This window comes from Atractosteus spatula, chromosome 15, assembly GCF_055471065.1.
Source record: "Atractosteus spatula isolate fAtrSpa1 chromosome 15, fAtrSpa1.hap1, whole genome shotgun sequence".
NCBI classification, from domain to species: domain Eukaryota; kingdom Metazoa; phylum Chordata; class Actinopteri; order Semionotiformes; family Lepisosteidae; genus Atractosteus; species Atractosteus spatula.
In genome coordinates, this window is record NC_142720.1 from 17,603,063 (window position 1) to 17,620,197 (window position 17,135).

Consider the following 17,135-nt stretch of genomic DNA (forward strand, 5'->3'; position numbering starts at 1 on the left):
GTCCATCCCCCTAACACAAGAAAGTGCCCCCTGTTTTTGCTGTTAAATAAGCTTCTGTGTACTTTCCACTTATTTCCTCTGGTTCATGTTTCATGATTTGTTTCGAAGAAGTCCAGTGTGTTGACTTTGTGACACTTAACACAAAACATAGTCAGTCTTCTGTGTCCCAAGAGGTTTCATACGGTGCCTGCTAAACTCAGCACAACACACGCGAGTTTATGTTTATAGGTTACTGAAAACATGATGTTTCTGTTTCACCATTTATTCTGAAGTCCACTGTTTTGACTTTGTCAGTGCCTTTAAAGTTTTTGAATACTTGGATAAGATTCCCTTTTAGGCTTCTCTGTTTAAAGACTAAAAAAATTAGGTTCCTCCAGTTTGCAGTGTTTGGTGTTCCTTTTAGACCTGGAATATGTAACCCATGTGATGGACTGGTGTCCTGTACAGGCTCAGGCTCCCTCACAACCCTGAATTGGAAGAAGCAGTTTGAAAACAGAGGATGTGTAACTCTTGGACCTGTGGGTCTGGTCAGAAGTAGGGTTGTGAATTATTTATTCCAGAAGAGTGCACAGTAGAGCTATTTTCTGTTTTACACCAAGCACAATCCTGCTGTGGTTTCTAGTAGGGTTGGTGTCTATTGGAGGAGGTGTTGCTGAAGTTACTCTTACTAACTCGAGCCTACCTAACCCTGGCAGTGCTCTGCTAGCTATGCACATAGGACTGGAGTTCACAGATAGATAATGATAGACCAGCCCAGACATAAAATCCATTTATGGATAAAATGGCTCTACCACAATTTCAATTTTTTAACTTGCATGGAGGTATGGTTTAAGAGTTAAAGTTTAATGCGAGGTGTTAGTGGACGCAGGTTATTGTAAACAACTTATTGGTCAGACACAAGTCTTGCGCAACTTATGCCCACAAAAAAGAGGAATGTAGAAAATGAACATCCTGGTGATCTCATAATACTGTTTTAATCACCATTAACTACAGTTAAAATGAGTTTTGTTTGGCATAATTACAGGTAAATAGTAGACATTTTATTTTGTATTCTGAAGATTGTGCTACGTGGTAAGGAATTTTTTCAGCAATTTATTAATTTTAAGCCTTGTGTGCTATAGCAGGGGATAGTGCCTGACACCCCCCTCCTTTCCTTCTTCTGGGTTCCAGTTACTTTTCTTTTAAATAGAAAGAGATGTGATGGAAATCTGATGGGACTGAGTCCAGAAGCAACCTGAGTCTCTCATTATATCCAACCTTATTTAATCAGCAATTTGAGTTTATCTAGATTAATTAAATGTGTAATGCCTAAAAAATAGCTAGTTGTGGTTTATTTTTCTGATATGGAAAAACCACAGATTTTATATCTTAATGACAGCACTGCTGGAAAGGGGTCATAGACACACATTTGGGTTTGCATACTGAACTTCAGATTTTTGAAGATCCACATGTTCTCAGTTGTTCTTCAACAGCTTAAGGTTTGCTTTATGACAAAGCTGAACCTAAAAAAGGACTCCATTAACTATACTGAAATGACAGATTACTGAACATGACCTTCTGATTACCCCTTATACTGAAGCTTTTGACTAGTCACTTAGAGTTAAGATCTTGAGAAGCCTAAGTGGCTCATTGAGAAAAACCTACCTAGAGTTTTGTGGAAAGGATTGAATTGAGGGTATAAAAGTCCCACCAGAATGGAGGCAAATCTATTATTTGTTTAAGTCCCCTTCTATGTATTAATACAGCTGAGTTAGCTGTAACAACTGGGGTGAATTAGCTTGCTTAAAAGCACAGCAGCAGTGCTTGTAGAGATGTGAGCACACAGCCTTCCTGTCATAGCCCAGACAGGACCACTTCCATGTTGCTCTTTTTTAGGTGTAAAAATATGGAAAATCTAATTTACTCTTTCTTTTGCTGAACTACTTAAAAACGAGATATTGGATTAATGGTTTTTACAACTGTTTTTGCTTATTGATCAGAAAAATATCACATTAATTCCCAGTGCTCTGTCAGTGGGCCTTGTCTGTTGCTCTTGCTGGTGGTTCAGCAGGTGTCTGGGCTAGCTGTGAGGACATTGCTGCTGTACAGTGAGAGTCTGCGTGACTTGGCACAGTCAGAAAAATTATCAGGAGCCCAGACCACAGCAGAGCTTCAGAAAACATTCCTATTCTTATTCTTACAGATGCTGTGATGTGTAGGATACAGCCTCTGATTTACTGCTTTGCAGGTCTGCAGTTTCTACATTATATTAGACCATCTTGACTCTGAAAAAATAAAACAAAGTATGAAATAGTTTTAGGTTAATATATTTTGTTGTTGACTTTACAATTTCTAGAGAACTGGATTTCAAGTTAGTATTTCCGTAGGTGGCATGGGTAATTTCTTTAGTGCCTTTACCACTGTATCATGTTGAAGATGGTCTGAGCCCCATTAACCTCTAATGTGACAAAACACCATGTAGATAATCACACAGCCAAACTGGGACAGTTCTCTTTTATAAAGTTTAAGCACTGTTGTAAGCTCGCTATTGCCTTAAATAAATTGGAGTTGTGTAATTCGGCCTTTGATGAATTGAACAGATAGTATGATTCTTTTGATGTGATGCCATGCCATATTTATAATTAAGTTTCAGTTCCCCTCCCTTACCATGTATAATGTAGTATAGCTGCCTCACACAGAAAGCTCAAGATGCCTTAGCCCTCTGCCTCCAGTATTTCTACAGTGTTCTCTCTGCCTCTTCCTCTCTCTGTGAGGTGGGTTCCTCCTCAGGGTTTGCATGTTTGAACTGTGCCAGTGCTGGATCTCTGCCCATTTTCCACTCTCTGTTCTCGGCTGGTGCCAGACTCCTCCGGGAGCCCTGCTCCCCACTGAGGTCATGGTGAGAGAATTCGGCGCATTCTTCTGAACTCGCGTTTCCTCACCAGCTGATGCTCAACATCTGCCCTTGCGTCAGAAAACTTCTTATTTTTTCTTGAAAACTATAATTTTCCATCAAAGCTTTTTTATTTATTGGCATATGAAAATCTTACATTATTCAGCATGTGCAAAATTGGGAGGTACTGGGAACTCAAGAGATTATTTCTAAACAAAAGAATATATTTCCTGTGAAAATGAAAAGAGTGCATATTAAATTATAAAACCATTTAAGCCATTAGTGAAATGGGTGGTTTTTAAAATGCCTGTTAAAATGACGTATATTAGTATGTCTGCTAGCTTTTTTTGGCTCTTGGTGTTAAGCAAGATGGGATCAGCAGCATTAGTCCCTGTGCATTGTGAATTAGTACACAGAGTCAGTGCAAACCTTTCAGCTTCACTGGATAAACATTTCAGTGGTACTCAGTGCTGCTCTAGCAGAGCTGTGTGCTGGCTTGTGCTTATGGCTATTGTTGTGGGAAATCCTTCATCCAAGGAGCAGGACACAGTCTTTCGTGGATTCAGTTGTTTTATTGAGCTCAATAATGACATCAACGCGCGTTGGGTCTGCCCCGCAGGACAGACAAACCGCAAGGGTTTCCCAGCTCTTATATACAGTATGATCTCAAGAAGAGGTTTTGTTTCACCGCTTCATGTGTATTCGTCTTGTCCTTTGATATGTAGCATGAGATGACCGGTTGGTCCTGTCTCAAGTCCTGTCCTTTGATGTGTAGCTGTAATTGTTGGAGCTGCTTAAGATATGTTAAAATAGCCGACATATTACACAATGCGCCTGAACCAACACTGTAGTGTTGAATACAGATAAATTATATATATATTTTCCATCAATGATATATATATATAAGTGTTTTTCTACTTCACTGTGCTGGTGTGTTGTGTGTTTGAGGTGTGGCCGTTCCCCGGTGTATCGCTCCAGAGAGATGGCGGCTCGTGCCTTGGTACCCTTCGTGCTGGTGACACAGGTGCCCTCCATGATCCAGACATTACTGCAGGACCTGCCAGAGTTTCCCAGGAGCACAACCCGGCAAAACAACATTCACGGCACACTACTGCAGGTCAGATATGTCTCTGCTCTACACAGGAACTGTATTAAAACAGGGGTACTGCACACACCCACACTGACTACAGTGCTCTCACTGCATGGTACTGCACACCCACACTGACTACTGCACTCTCATTACATGATACTACACACCCACACTGACTACAGTGCTCTCACTGCATGGTATTGCACACGCATACTGACTATAGCACTCTCACTGCATAGTGCTGCATATACACACTGACTACAGCACTCTCACTTGCATGGTAGTGCACACTGACAATACTTTCATTGTACAGTATTGCGCACACACACTGACAGCATCTCAGCTTCTCAGTTAGAGTAAGTTGAAAATGTATTTATATATGTGGTAAAGTGTTGTTAGAGCAATTGTAAAACAAATAGAAAGAATAGTATGCAAATAGAATATCTATAGTCTATACTACAATTTATAATATAATATACAGTTTTTTGGCTTTTTAAAAGAGTTGTGATGCATTTTTTGTGTAGTGACATTGCATGACTCCAAGCTGACAACCTCTGTCAGAGGTGGGGATGGTTTCAGTACTCTGCAGTGCTAAGAGAGACTGAGAGAAATGGGCATCTTTTAACTGAAGTGCCTTGGGTACAGGTGGCCATGATCAAGTCCTTTCTTATTATGGATAATTCACAGCTAATGACACCAACATCTCATTAATCCATACCTTTTCAGTATGTGTATGCAGCACTATGTTCAGATATAAATTCACTCGGTCTAGCATTATACAGTAAGTGTGAATAGTTTACCAAGTCATTCTTGGGAATTACATATGGTATTTGTTGCTGCCTGAATGCTAGGTCTTATTCACCTTTGCTTACAGCTCAAGGGTCCTCTGTGCACAAAGACCGTTTTTGATTTAGAATGAAAGTTATTTAATGAGGGTAAGAACCCTGTTGACATGAGGTGTAGCAGTCTGTGTAAGAAAAAAGCACCCCTGCGCTTCTGTAGGCTTGGGAGTGGGAATAAGGCAGTAGGCTGGATGACTCAAGGACTTATGTCCTGGGGCCAGACATCAGTCCCAACGCTCTGCATCTCTCTGGAATACATTGCCCTGGGTTTTCTGGATCATGATGTTATGAAAAAGCTTGTAAGGATTACAGTGTATTTTCAAATAATTTGAACAGTTGGAGGTCTAAGGAGCTCCATCACTACAGTAAACCACCATTCTGATTTATAGTTTCATGCACTCAATGAAGGAATATTTTCCTGATTCGTAATTGTTAGTTGTTACCCAGCTGTAATTGGCCCTGTCCCACCATCACTGTCAGTAGGACCCTTGTTTTAAGTTTTTTGTATTCTTCGTTCTGGGACTCTGTTAAAGGTCCTTCAGCCAGATGTCTTCAGCCTCTTTGCTGCTGTAGATCCAGTGGCTGTGGGGCTCATGGCTGCTGTGTGAAGCAGAGATGCATGGTCACATTAAATGGCATTGCACTGTTATTTCTTGTGAAGCCATCTGATTCTCATTCTAGTGCATACACAGGCGGGGCTGAGGTAGGTTGATCTCTTCTTATAAGAAACTGTTGGTTTCATACACAGAAGCTGCACTGCATTATTTTTTAGTGTAGTATAGAATTTTGCAGATAAACAAAAACAAACACAAGAGTAATTAAGAGCCATCAGTGGAATGTCAAAGACCATGCAATTACCCAAACTCTGGGCTCTTTTCCTGTGTGTTACTGCCCGTTTCAACACGGGCGGCCTGATCTGTAACTGGGAAAGGACTCTTCTGGTTCTCCCTGTCCCTGGTGGTTCAACACACTCTGACTGGTCTGTCAGTTGCCCCTGTACTGTCCTATCTAGTATGCCAAACACTGGGAGAGATTCCCAGAGCCCTCAGGCTCCCTGTAACCTGAAAGAAATAATGGCACTGCTCCAGCTGCTCGTCCTTGTGTGAGCCTCTCAGGGGCTTGGGCATGGACGGTATGTTTTGGAGGGTGGTGCTGATTTAAAAGGCCTCATCTCTCCTGATTGTGCTTGAATGTCACCATGAGACTGTAAAGTTTTAAAAAAATATTCTGTCATTTCCTCTTCTCTTGATATGGTGGATACTCAGAGCTTGAGCCACAGCCTTGTGTGGCCTGCTGTTTTAATAGATCAACATGGGATTGATGGCAATAAATAGTTGTTAGGGCTGTATAGAAGGTTTTAGGGTCCCCTTGCGAACATTGTTCTTATTTCTAAAACAAGCTACTTTACCCTAAAAGCTCCAGTTATCCCAGCTGTCTAAAAGGGTACCCACATGGTTGGGTGTAATCCTCTAGTGGACCTGTGACACATCCAGGGGAACATCATGCTATTTGTCTGCTTAACACTATAGAAACTGGAATAAGCTCCAGCCTGATGAGCCTCTAAGGCTTGAGTAATAACTTCACATTTTGACTTTAAATTGTGTGATTGGTGTGTTGACTTTACTTGTCTGCAGTTGTTATCTCTTTCACAGATTCCAAATGGTGCACTTTCTAACCACTGTGTGCACATAGACACACCTGGAGCACCTTGTTAAGTTAATATTTTCTAAGCACATGATCCCTGATCATTTATAATTTTAATATTGAAAATGAGCAATATTTTTTTTTTGTAATCTAAGAGATGGCAGTTAATTAAATATCCTCGGTAATTCCATTACAATTTAAAGTTAAGTTAAATAGACGTGATAGTTTCTCCTGGATTCCCAAAACTTGCTGTGGTTTTGCCATCTTACCAACAGAATCATTGATTGAATTGTGACTCTGTGGCTAAGGATCTGGGCCTGTGGCTGGAAGGTTGCCATTCATATTCTGCAGCCATCAGAGGAATCCTAATCCGTTGGGCCCCTGAGCAAGGCCCTTAATCCCAACTGCTCCAGGGGCGCCCTATAAATGGCTGACCCTGCACTCTGACCCCAAACTTCTCTTCCTGTCTGTGTGTCTCATGGAGAGAAAGTTGGGGTATGCGAAAAGACAAATTCCTAATACAAGAAATTGTATATGGCCAATAGAGTGATCTTATCCTGTCTTGTGCTGAGAGAGGAGCAGGAGCCAATTGCTGGCAGCAGTTCAGTGCAAAGGGTGAAGAGTCCTAGAGAGGTGGTGTTCATTCAGTGATAGCATTGGAAATTCAGATTTGGACCAGCACTACACACTGTGTGTGAAACAGGAACTGAAGTTTATCTAAAGTGATTGGCATGTCTCTTTATTGCATGTGCTGTATGTATTTTAGATCTGTGACCACAAGAGGCGCTGTAGGCCACTTGATGATCATCTTTTAGTACATACTGTTGTTGCTGAAAGAGTGGACACGTTAAGTTCAAGCTTTTCTTTGGAAAGAAATTAATGGAAAATAGTCATTTTATTTCTTTTTATATTGTCCAACCCATTTCTTATCTTGTCTCATGAATCTCTTCCCTCAGTATGCATTAGAGTCTGGAGTACAAAGCACATAGTTGGTGCTTTTCATGATTTTAACTAATAAAGCCTCAGTGTCTAACCAGTCATCACGGTTTTGTTGTCCATGTAGTATTTGTTTCTTAGACACATGGTGTCACTCACTCTGAAGGTTGCTGTGCTTCTCGCTGCACAAACTGACAGAATATCTGACAGCCATGTGCACAGGGGAAGGGGGGGCTGGAGGGGCTCAGGCATATGGAGAATTGGCAGACTTTGAAGGCACGGATTTGCTTTCTTTCCTGTCACAGGCCGTCATGTGTTTTGAATCTTTTCAGATGTTTCTTGTTGAAGCGCCTGAGAATGGAGGCCTTCTCTGTGGTCTGGTCTGGGAAGAAGAAAACCTAAAAAAAGGAAAAGGAAAAATACTCAGTTGCAGCTGTTGGGGGAGGTGGGTGATAGCCAGAGAATCCTTTTTTTGTATTTGTTTCTGTAATTATGCTGTGCTGTCCGTATGCCGAGATGTCAGCTGGGTTTAATGTTGGACACCAGCACAGAGGTATCCAGTGTTGGTGACTTTTTTCTATGAGAAATCGGACTGCTGCATTATTGCCCAGGAAAGGGGTTTGAATGATGGAAGTAGAGGATCATCATCTGGTTAGGAAACCACTGTAATTTAGTGGATGTAATTTTATTTTTCTTGCCCTTTTCAGTAAGTGTAGTATTGATTCAGCATTTTCTGTTCCCTCTAGGAATTGTGCTGTTATTGTCTTCCTACCAGTAATAGAAATATCTTTAATAGATCCTTTGCACTCAGTCACAGACTCTTTCCAGTTTCTGTTTCTTGATGTATAACTTTATTATTATAAATTTTTACTTGACGTACCCAAAATGCAAGTGACAAGTGCTGAGCTTCTAGCTAGATTTGTTTGAATTAAAGGCTAATCTCACTTTACGTCCAGTACAGTTATGTACCTTATTAGCACATTTTACCTCATTGCTGTGCCCAAGAGGAGTTTCAGTCAGTGTGCTACTGTGTCACTGTTCTAAGGAAGTGGGATTCATCTAAGAGCTTAGAGCCCACTTTCTAAATAAAATGAATGCACCCAAACCTCATAATAAACAATAAAAAGTAAGTCCTAACAATCCGGAGATAATTAATATTGCTATTTTCTGTCCTAAAATGAGCATAAAAATCATTAAGGTGATCTCTCACAGAGTGGTGGCTTTGGCCTTGCCAGTCCTGGCTGCTAGGCCACTTTACCACCTAAGAAGACAATCTTTTTGTAAACAAATACTTCTGTTGCAGCTCTGTTATGTCTGTTTAACTGTAGTGCTCTCTGTAAACAACACACTTTACAGAAACCACAAAGGTCTGAATTATACTGTATTTAAAGTAAAAAGTAGCCATCTATTATCAAGAGGGAGAAAAGCTGCTATTTTTTGGGGGAAATTTTAAGGGTTTTTTGTATTCCTGTGATTCACAATCACCAGCATAATTTGCTATCATTATGTCGTTGATGCTTTATTACAGAGATTAAGGATGTTTTAGTCTCTTGGTTCATAGCACAGGGTATTTGGAGATAACCATCAGTCCTCAGCTATTTTAGCCTTCCTCATCTGGATGTACTTTATGATTTAATCAAGGGAAGGGTCTGTGTGAATCTACAGAAAGGCACTTGCAGAGTGACACGGGAAGAGAAAGACGGAGGCAGACCTCCCTGAAAGCTGTATGTACACCCATGAATCTGCAGTGTTTCAGGCTGAACTCCTGAACTTGTTTAATAAAAAGCTATACGTGTCTGGGGCTTCTGAACACTTTAGCCTGTAATAGTGCAACTTCAGCACTGTGTTCCATATGCATAGAACCTGAGCTTGTGTAATTTTGGCTCATGGGACTGGGAGCCACAATGGACAGTTGGACTCTCTCTTGGGAACAGCTGTACCTATTGAATAGAAACTTGACAGATTTTATGAACAACCAAAGCGGCTACTGATTTACATCTCACTAATTGCTGTAATAATTTTCCCTCCTGCACCAGGTCATCAACTGCTCGGTAAAATGGAGTCACTTATGCAAAATTCCTTCTGCTCAGGGGCTGTCTGGCCATGAACTCCAAGCTTGATATCATTCTGATCACAATGTAATTTATGTGTGGAGAAATGGGGATCCTACATAAACCACAGTAGCCTCCTGACCACCATTTTGTTCTCATTTCTTCAGCCAAACATTTCTCTGGGAACTGCTGCACTAATTGACTTGGAATTTGGCGGATTTAATGTCCGCAACAGACTACCACTTACTTGTGAACATATGCCCTGCAACTAGTAATGGCTCTTCTTCATCAGTTTGATTAATTATGAACAAGCTTGGTAGAACTCATTCTCAGTCTTTGTAACAGTTGTCTACAAGTTTGCATTTCAGGTTGCAGAGATACTTTTGTTTCCCAGACTGGGGCATTGTGTTTTCCATGAAATGTAAGTCTTACTGCAAAATAGGTCCTAAATAAAAGGTTTTTTTCTACTTAACATGTAGTAGGTTTTAATATAGTTCTGTTCGCAATACCACCAATTATAACACTGATACTTCAGTTGAAGTCCTTAAAACTGCAGTTTTCTAGTTGATAGTTGGAATATTTGGCCTAATCAAACACTTTTTGCGGTGTTTTTGTGTGCAGGAGGGTCATTAGGTCACGACTGTAGCCTGTTCAGGCACCAGCTGTTGGCACACTTGGCAACCTGTGAGGGGATAGATGGTATTTGTGTAGAAAGAGACTTCCTTAATCAGCACTGTGCATTAAATTCCGTATCTTAAACACAAGTCGATGAATGTAAAATGAGTGTGAAGGAGCTGATGAATTTCTGTGTGTGGGCTAACATTTGTATAGCTGTTTATTATGTTTGAAGATCAATGAAAGATGTAGAAGGCGTGCTTGGGCTTGTATGCTTTAAACAGTTGCTGTATGTTTTTTATATGGAAATGAAAAAGTGTTGTGTTTGAAGATGGGATTAAGATACAGCACACAGAGAACAAGGAGGGTGGTGTATGTTTTAACTTCCTGTAGAAGAAAGCTTGTTTGATTCTGTTGTCTACAGATACAATTAGCATCAGCACATCTGTGAAGGCCAGCATGAGTGTCCATTCAGATAGAGCTGAGTTTGCATGAGATGGTGATATCAAAATAAACTGTATAGAACTGAAACTGGAATAGATAATTGTGACACTGTGGGTGTGTTGTGTGGGTGTTGACTTTTACAACATATTAAAGGTGCTGTATGTGTACATATAAAATTAAGATGGAGTGTGGTTTAAGAATTTTATTCTAGGGGCATAATAATATATGGTAATTATTTTTTCATGCTAATATCTCTTATATTTTAACTGTTGAAAGTCTATGTATGATGGTAGGAGATAAACAGGTTCTGCATTATGGAATTACATTAAGTAAATGGAGCACTTCTGTTTTCTTTTGTGTTGTTTTCTGTCAGCTTTTCTAGTCTTAAAAATGTATTTATGTATCTGTTTGCAATCTGTGTTTTGTTCCAGCTTCAACCAAAAAGGCGGGTGATGGTGTTGAATAATGAAAAAAATGTCTCACACTGACCACATGTATATCTTTTTTTCACTTTTCAGAAACTTTTAGCCATTTTTCAGGGCTCTTCATCCGGGTCTTTTTGTTTTTAATCAGCAGTTTGGAGTCGTTTTTTAAAGCCTTTTTAGCCTTGCATGGTATTCGTGAGCCTTTCCTTCTTTAATAAGTGCTGTTGAAGTAATCACCTTAGCTTCCCATTTCGGAATGTCTAATGAATTGTCGGGGGCCCACAGACTCACATGTTGTTTTCTTCAGTCAAGGGGATTTTTTTTGTTTTTCGGACCATTTTATGTCTTCAATCTGCTAGCGCTGTGCCGTGTAAGTGGTAGAACCAGCTCATGCCAAGCTGCTCTTTGATTCCTACAGCGGAAACACTGCGTCCAAGCTGTTGAAGCTGCAGGGGTTTCCTCTATCAAGAGCCACTGTGTCCCAGGCCATCAGCACATGGCCTTTCACACACCGTGCCCACTAGGCTAGGCTGGGGAGGATGGGGTCACTTTGTGCTGTGGGACAAGGAGATTGGTGTCACTGCCAGGAGCTGTACTGGGTCCAAATCCTCATTAGCACCTCTGTGGTAAATAGAGCAGCTGGAAGTGTGAATTTGAAAATACTTGGCAGGATTATATGTATAAATTAATCAGGAAACCAGGGTTTTCTTGGATTGAGAATCAGAGTCTTATGAAAGTGCATTACGAGGCATTGTTAAACTTTAATTATCTAGTTTTGTTTTAAAGGTTTAATTATCAAGTTTTCAGTTCCCTAGAAACCTGAAAAAGCCACCTTACAATTAACATGAAGCACCTTTTTGGGTGGATTTTCGAAAGTAGCTTAATTGATTAGCACATCCCACTTGTAATAAAGCACTTATCAAATATAGGAATGCAAAGCAGACTAATCCTAAACTTCTTATGTCAACACTCTAAATGCTATTTGCATAACTTGGGTATAAGAGCCAGTTACAGCAAATGTTATAGAAGATCAAAGAGGAGATACAAGATTTCTTGAAGCCTTTTTCATTTGATTTAACTGCATATTTAATCATATTTATGGTTTTCTGTAAGAGCACAACATTTTGCTCTGTTCCGTCAGCAGGTTGCTTCCTAGGAGTTTTTATAGTGTGGGAAAAGCACTTTAAACTGTCATTTGGTTATTTTAAAGCATTTTTAAATGATTTGATTTAAGTTAATTAATTTGAATTCTAAATGTGGATGCCACAGTTGAAAAAATGCACTTCCCTATTTATAATTAAAAGCAGATCTGTTTGCACTAAGTACTGGTCGTCTTTTCAATCAGAAGTGTTAATAGAATTAAAGGTACTGGCCTCCTGTCCTGCAGGAAGTGCTATTTTATTGTTTCAAAAGTAGTGGAAAACGTAAGTGTAGTTTTGATTGGCTTGTGGATAAAGCCTGACATAAGTGGAAAATACTTAGAGGAGGCTGATAGAAGGCCAGAAAAAATAAATACAGCCTCAGTTTGAAATCCATTCATTGTGGATACGTATCTTTTTTCCCCCATGATTCAGTTAATGATTTCCTGTCTTACCACAGTCACAGTGTCAGCGTGACTGGCTTGGACTCGATTCAGATTATTAAACCTGAATAACAGAACAGAAGGGAGCTCCTGTACTCCAAGATTCCACCTGGAGTGGATAAAATGTGGAATTATCATTCATAATAGTATCATATGGAACACTGAGGTGTTGGCCAGTCTGGACTGTTGCCCCCATGAAAGAGTGGTAGATGATTTAGGCTACTTTAATGATTGTCTTGATCCAGGCTTAGAGTGCTGTGTGGCATGTATAATGGTCTGTTTGGACAGTCTTCTGATTGGACTGCAAAAGAGGTATGCTAATTATCTGAAAGTTCTTTTACAGAAGAAAATTAGAGGGATTGGTATCTGTAGGAATTTTAAATACAGGATCAATATAAAGTTTAATATGTGTTATCCTGGTCATTACAGTTATTTTATTTTTATTTAATCAAATGTTATTGTTTCCTGCTATCGTGAGACGTTTTTCTGTCCTCCTCCATTTTTTCTGAAAATTGGTCTCGTGAGTTTCATGTTATTTGCAGCATTTTGGGGAGTCTCTTACCTAGATTCTTCTTGGTCTGTAAGAGAGCATTTCTGCAAATTGTAAAATAAAGACTTACAGTAGATGTATTGGTAGAGTAAGTTTTTTTTTTTAATGATTGAGGAACTGTAGTTGCTATTGATGGTGTTGCTTTTCATACCCAGGCCTGGAAGTAACAAGCACCCCCTGGAGTTTGAGAGGGTGCCATTTTTCACACGCAGGGCTTGTTTGTCGTTTTATAAACCTGCTGTCATTAAAACCTGTTTCCCTTTTATCTTTTATACTGAGTTTTATTTATACTATGAAAGTACTGCAACCGGTGGACTTGAAAAGCAGATAAAGCAGGCAGTTAGTGTTTAGATTTACCAGTGTTTCTAAGAAATCTGTTTAACCCAGAGTATGGCAGGTATGTAGATGGGGATAAGAAGCTTTGACTTAATGAAGTGTGTGGAATAGTGCTGTGCTGGCTCCATGTACATTTCCCACTAGGCTGTGGGCCAAGCACACTGTGCCCTGCAGAGAGAAGGTGTCTGCCTGGGATACATGCTGATAGCTCTGCTATGTGTACTGAGATAGGGGGCCGCTTTGATCTGAAGCCTTGCATTCAGAGCTCTAGTGACACTTCAGCACAGTGGGCCTGCGGTGAGAGACAGGCTGGGAGTGCCGTCCTCCATGCACAGGGGCGTGTGAGGGGGCAGCTCACTGTCAAGGTGACCTCTCTATCACCCTAAGCTGCTGAGGGCCCAGGCGCAAGTATGGTACAGCCAACCTTGGTGTATTTCTGACAGTACTGCTCAACAGTAACCTCGTCACAAAACGCTCATAAGTCATTTTCCAGTTTCACTGTCCTAGTTCTGGCTGAAGAGAAAAGAAACCTGAAAGCTCAGCAGTAAAAAGGACGGGAACTGCTCTCATGAACACTGACATTGCTTTTCTGCATATTGTGCTTTCTACAAATATAGTTCCCTTGCCTTGACATGAGAGGTGCAACAAAAATAAAGCTTGTCTCAGCACACATTGCTTTTCTCTGCTCACAGTATGTCACTGCCTCATTAGCATTTCTCTGGTTTACTTGGAGTCCCACAGTGATTACAGATGCACAGACCTAATTACTACAGCAAGCTGCCTGAATTTGGCATGGCCTTGTTCCACAGCACAAGGTGGGTTTGAGGCTCAAGGTAGAAACACTATAGCTCTCCGCTTTCTTCTTCATTCTTTCATGAATATATAACTTTGGAGCTCAGTTATCTCAGTCCTTACCTAGTCCCATCTGTGTTCGCAGGCCTCTGTCTGTCTGTCTCTTTTCCCCTCCCTACTTGAAAGAGCTGGAGGGGGGAATAAGCTTTGCGTGATAACAAGGAGTTAGCATGTTTTAGTGGGAGCTATTTTTAACTTTTTAATTGCTTTCCAGCCACAAGTGTGAGGTGACCTGGCCACAAGTTTATACAACTTAATTGCTAAAAAATGCGTTGGTCTCTGGGACCGTGCTCACTGCTGAGTAGTTGGGAAGAGCAGCAATTAAAAGCCTGTTTGATTTGCGTCGGCAGATTCTACTGGGGACTGTGCTCGTGCGCTCAGCAGAAAGGCTACTCATTCTGCTGCGTCATTCAAATAATCATCAGTTGGGACTTACTGGCAGTGGACATGGCTCCAAGTGCAGCACACAATGGATTTCTCCCTCCCCCTGTGTCTGACTGTTGAATGGTCTCTCTCTGTGTCACCGTTTTTGCTTTATCATCCATAACTTCATGCTTGGTTGCGCCAAACCGGGAGATTGAAAAATGTTTCCACAATTAAATGCGTATTGCTGCTTCGTGGTTGCGCAGAGAAAATGGCTGTTAAATCAGATCAGACAGAGTTCCTGTACTGGTTTATGTTGCTGTGGTCCTGGGAGATGGATACGCTGCAGTTCCTAAATTGGCTGGTGGATTATCACACATCTGGCCATTTCCCAGAGCTGCACCAAAATAAGGGCACTATGAAATGTGAAGGATAGCAGTGATTGCTTCACTTGGCCAGGAGGAGGCACTGCAGGATAGGTGGAGGTCCTTCTTGAGCCACAACACACAGAAAATTGCCGTAATGAACAGGCAAGGGCTTGTAGTTACAGCTGCAGCATGTCCTCTTTTTAGTTTCCCGCCTTAAGGACCTGTGAGAATAGATGAGGTCTCCTTTCTTCTGAGAGCTGCATCTTTCCTGTTTTTATTTGCATTAGTTTCCCGCCTTAAGGACCTGTGAGAACAGATGAGGTCTCCTTTTTTCTGAGAGCTGCATCTTTCCTGTTTTTATTTGCATTACAATACATTTCTCCGCAGCCTTCTCTAAACCAGAGACGCTGACGCAGGGAGTGTACCATTTTGCAGTGACGCAGGCAGAACCGAGGAAAGTTTGAAGCAAGCTTTTTTTCTTTGTGGGGTCCTGTTTGTTTTCATTTTTGACATTTCTGAAACTAAAATCATTTATTACAGAAATGAAATTCTTTGTTTATGGACCTTCTTCAGTTTCAGACTTAGGTGGCAGAGGCATAAATTGTACTCAGGTAGAATCTGCTGTCCTCTGCAGGACCAGCTTATTCATGAGAGTTGGACTCCCTGGGACACATGAACTCATCGAAAAATTATGTTTGACCCAAGTATAATGTATATTTCATTACCCTCCGCCCTTCTAACGCTGACAATCCAGAATTTATATTGGGCTGGCACTGTGAGTCGTAAATAGTTTGGGCTATCTTGCCCCCAGTTCTGTTTGTATAAATTATCGGTCCACTATAAATATTCACATTCCTCACAGAGAGGCTGAAACAACACGGGTCTGTTCAGATCACTGGCCCTGAGAAAACATCTCCCTGACATCACCGTCCTGTACTGTATATTCCCACTGCAGAGAAAATACACACGGCCGCGCTGCCCAAGTGCAGCCCTCTGTAAACAGGCACACGGCGGAAAAAACGAGCGCAGAGGAGGCAGAACCAACACCACCAGCAAGACGAAAGAGAGGGAGAAAAAGGAGGTGTTCTTGTTTGTGAAGCAGGAGCAGTCAAGTGTGCTGTACAGGTTGGCTCAAGGCTGTTGAAATGGAACTACAAGGTTTCACCGACTTCCTATGGACAGACTAATGTTTGTTTTCATAGGACCGAAAAAAAGTAATATGATGATTTTTTTTAAAATACCAGTAACCAATTCATCTTTTAAGCTGAAGGTGTCGTGCAGCCTAAGTGTAGGTGAACTTCTGACACAGACTGTTAAATCAGTTTCAGGCCTGTCCAAAGACACTGACGACACTTCCAAAACACACGTTCTGAGTGATGCTTGGTGCTCTTCCAATAACAGACCACTGCCATACTTGGACATGGCTGCTGTATTTATGAAAGCACATCAGTTTCTCTACAATCTGGTGAATATTAGTCAGAACTAATGGGTATTCCTCAGCAAAACAGTTAAATTCCTCAAATGGTCCTCTCTGTTACTGTTTTTTGTCATGTGTAGATCATCCCTAATTCTCCATTCATGGCCTGTTACTTCTGTCTAGTTTTTTGGATTTCACTCACTGTTCTCCAGATTTCAGTCTCTAGTCCTCGCTGGGATTGCTTTGTAACCTTTTCTGGAGCGAAAGCTCTTCAGTTTTCTGCATAAGGATGTTTCTCAGAGTCATGAAATGATTAACTGAGCAGAAAGCAAGAGCTGATGGGATTACATCACCCCAGGAGTGTCAAAGAGCTATTTTTTACCTCTTTCTGAGGATGCTGTGTTTAAACAGGAAAGCATCTATTGTACATAATGTTGAACCACTGAAATCTTTGCATTACAAGAATTAACAAACTACTTATAGAAATGTTTGCACACTGAGCTACTGAAATGAGTATATCTCAATGTAACTTTTTCTGCTTACAGTTTTGCTCATCTGGTATATTACTAAATCTTGACTTCTTGTAAGATCGTAATTTTACTTATCCGATTCCTGTGCATGAAAATATATTGTTACACAGACAGAAGCTTGCTGACCCAGTGTCAGAGCTATTTTTCTTGTTGAAGCTGTGTGGGCTGCTACACCTTTAAAAATAACTCTAACTCACTGCTGGCTCCTGGGAACAAAG

At 40.8% G+C, this 17,135-nt stretch overlaps 1 protein-coding gene across 1 annotated transcript in view; it reads left to right on the plus strand.

Moving 5' to 3' along the window:
• thada (THADA armadillo repeat containing) overlaps nucleotides 1–17,135 on the plus strand; it is a 113,476-nt gene that overhangs the window by 62,793 nt on the left and 33,548 nt on the right. The window contains exon 30 of the mRNA XM_088934345.1: nucleotides 3,821–3,989. Coding sequence (XP_088790471.1) covers nucleotides 3,821–3,989 — 169 coding nt within the window. The remainder of the gene's footprint in view (nucleotides 1–3,820; nucleotides 3,990–17,135) is intronic.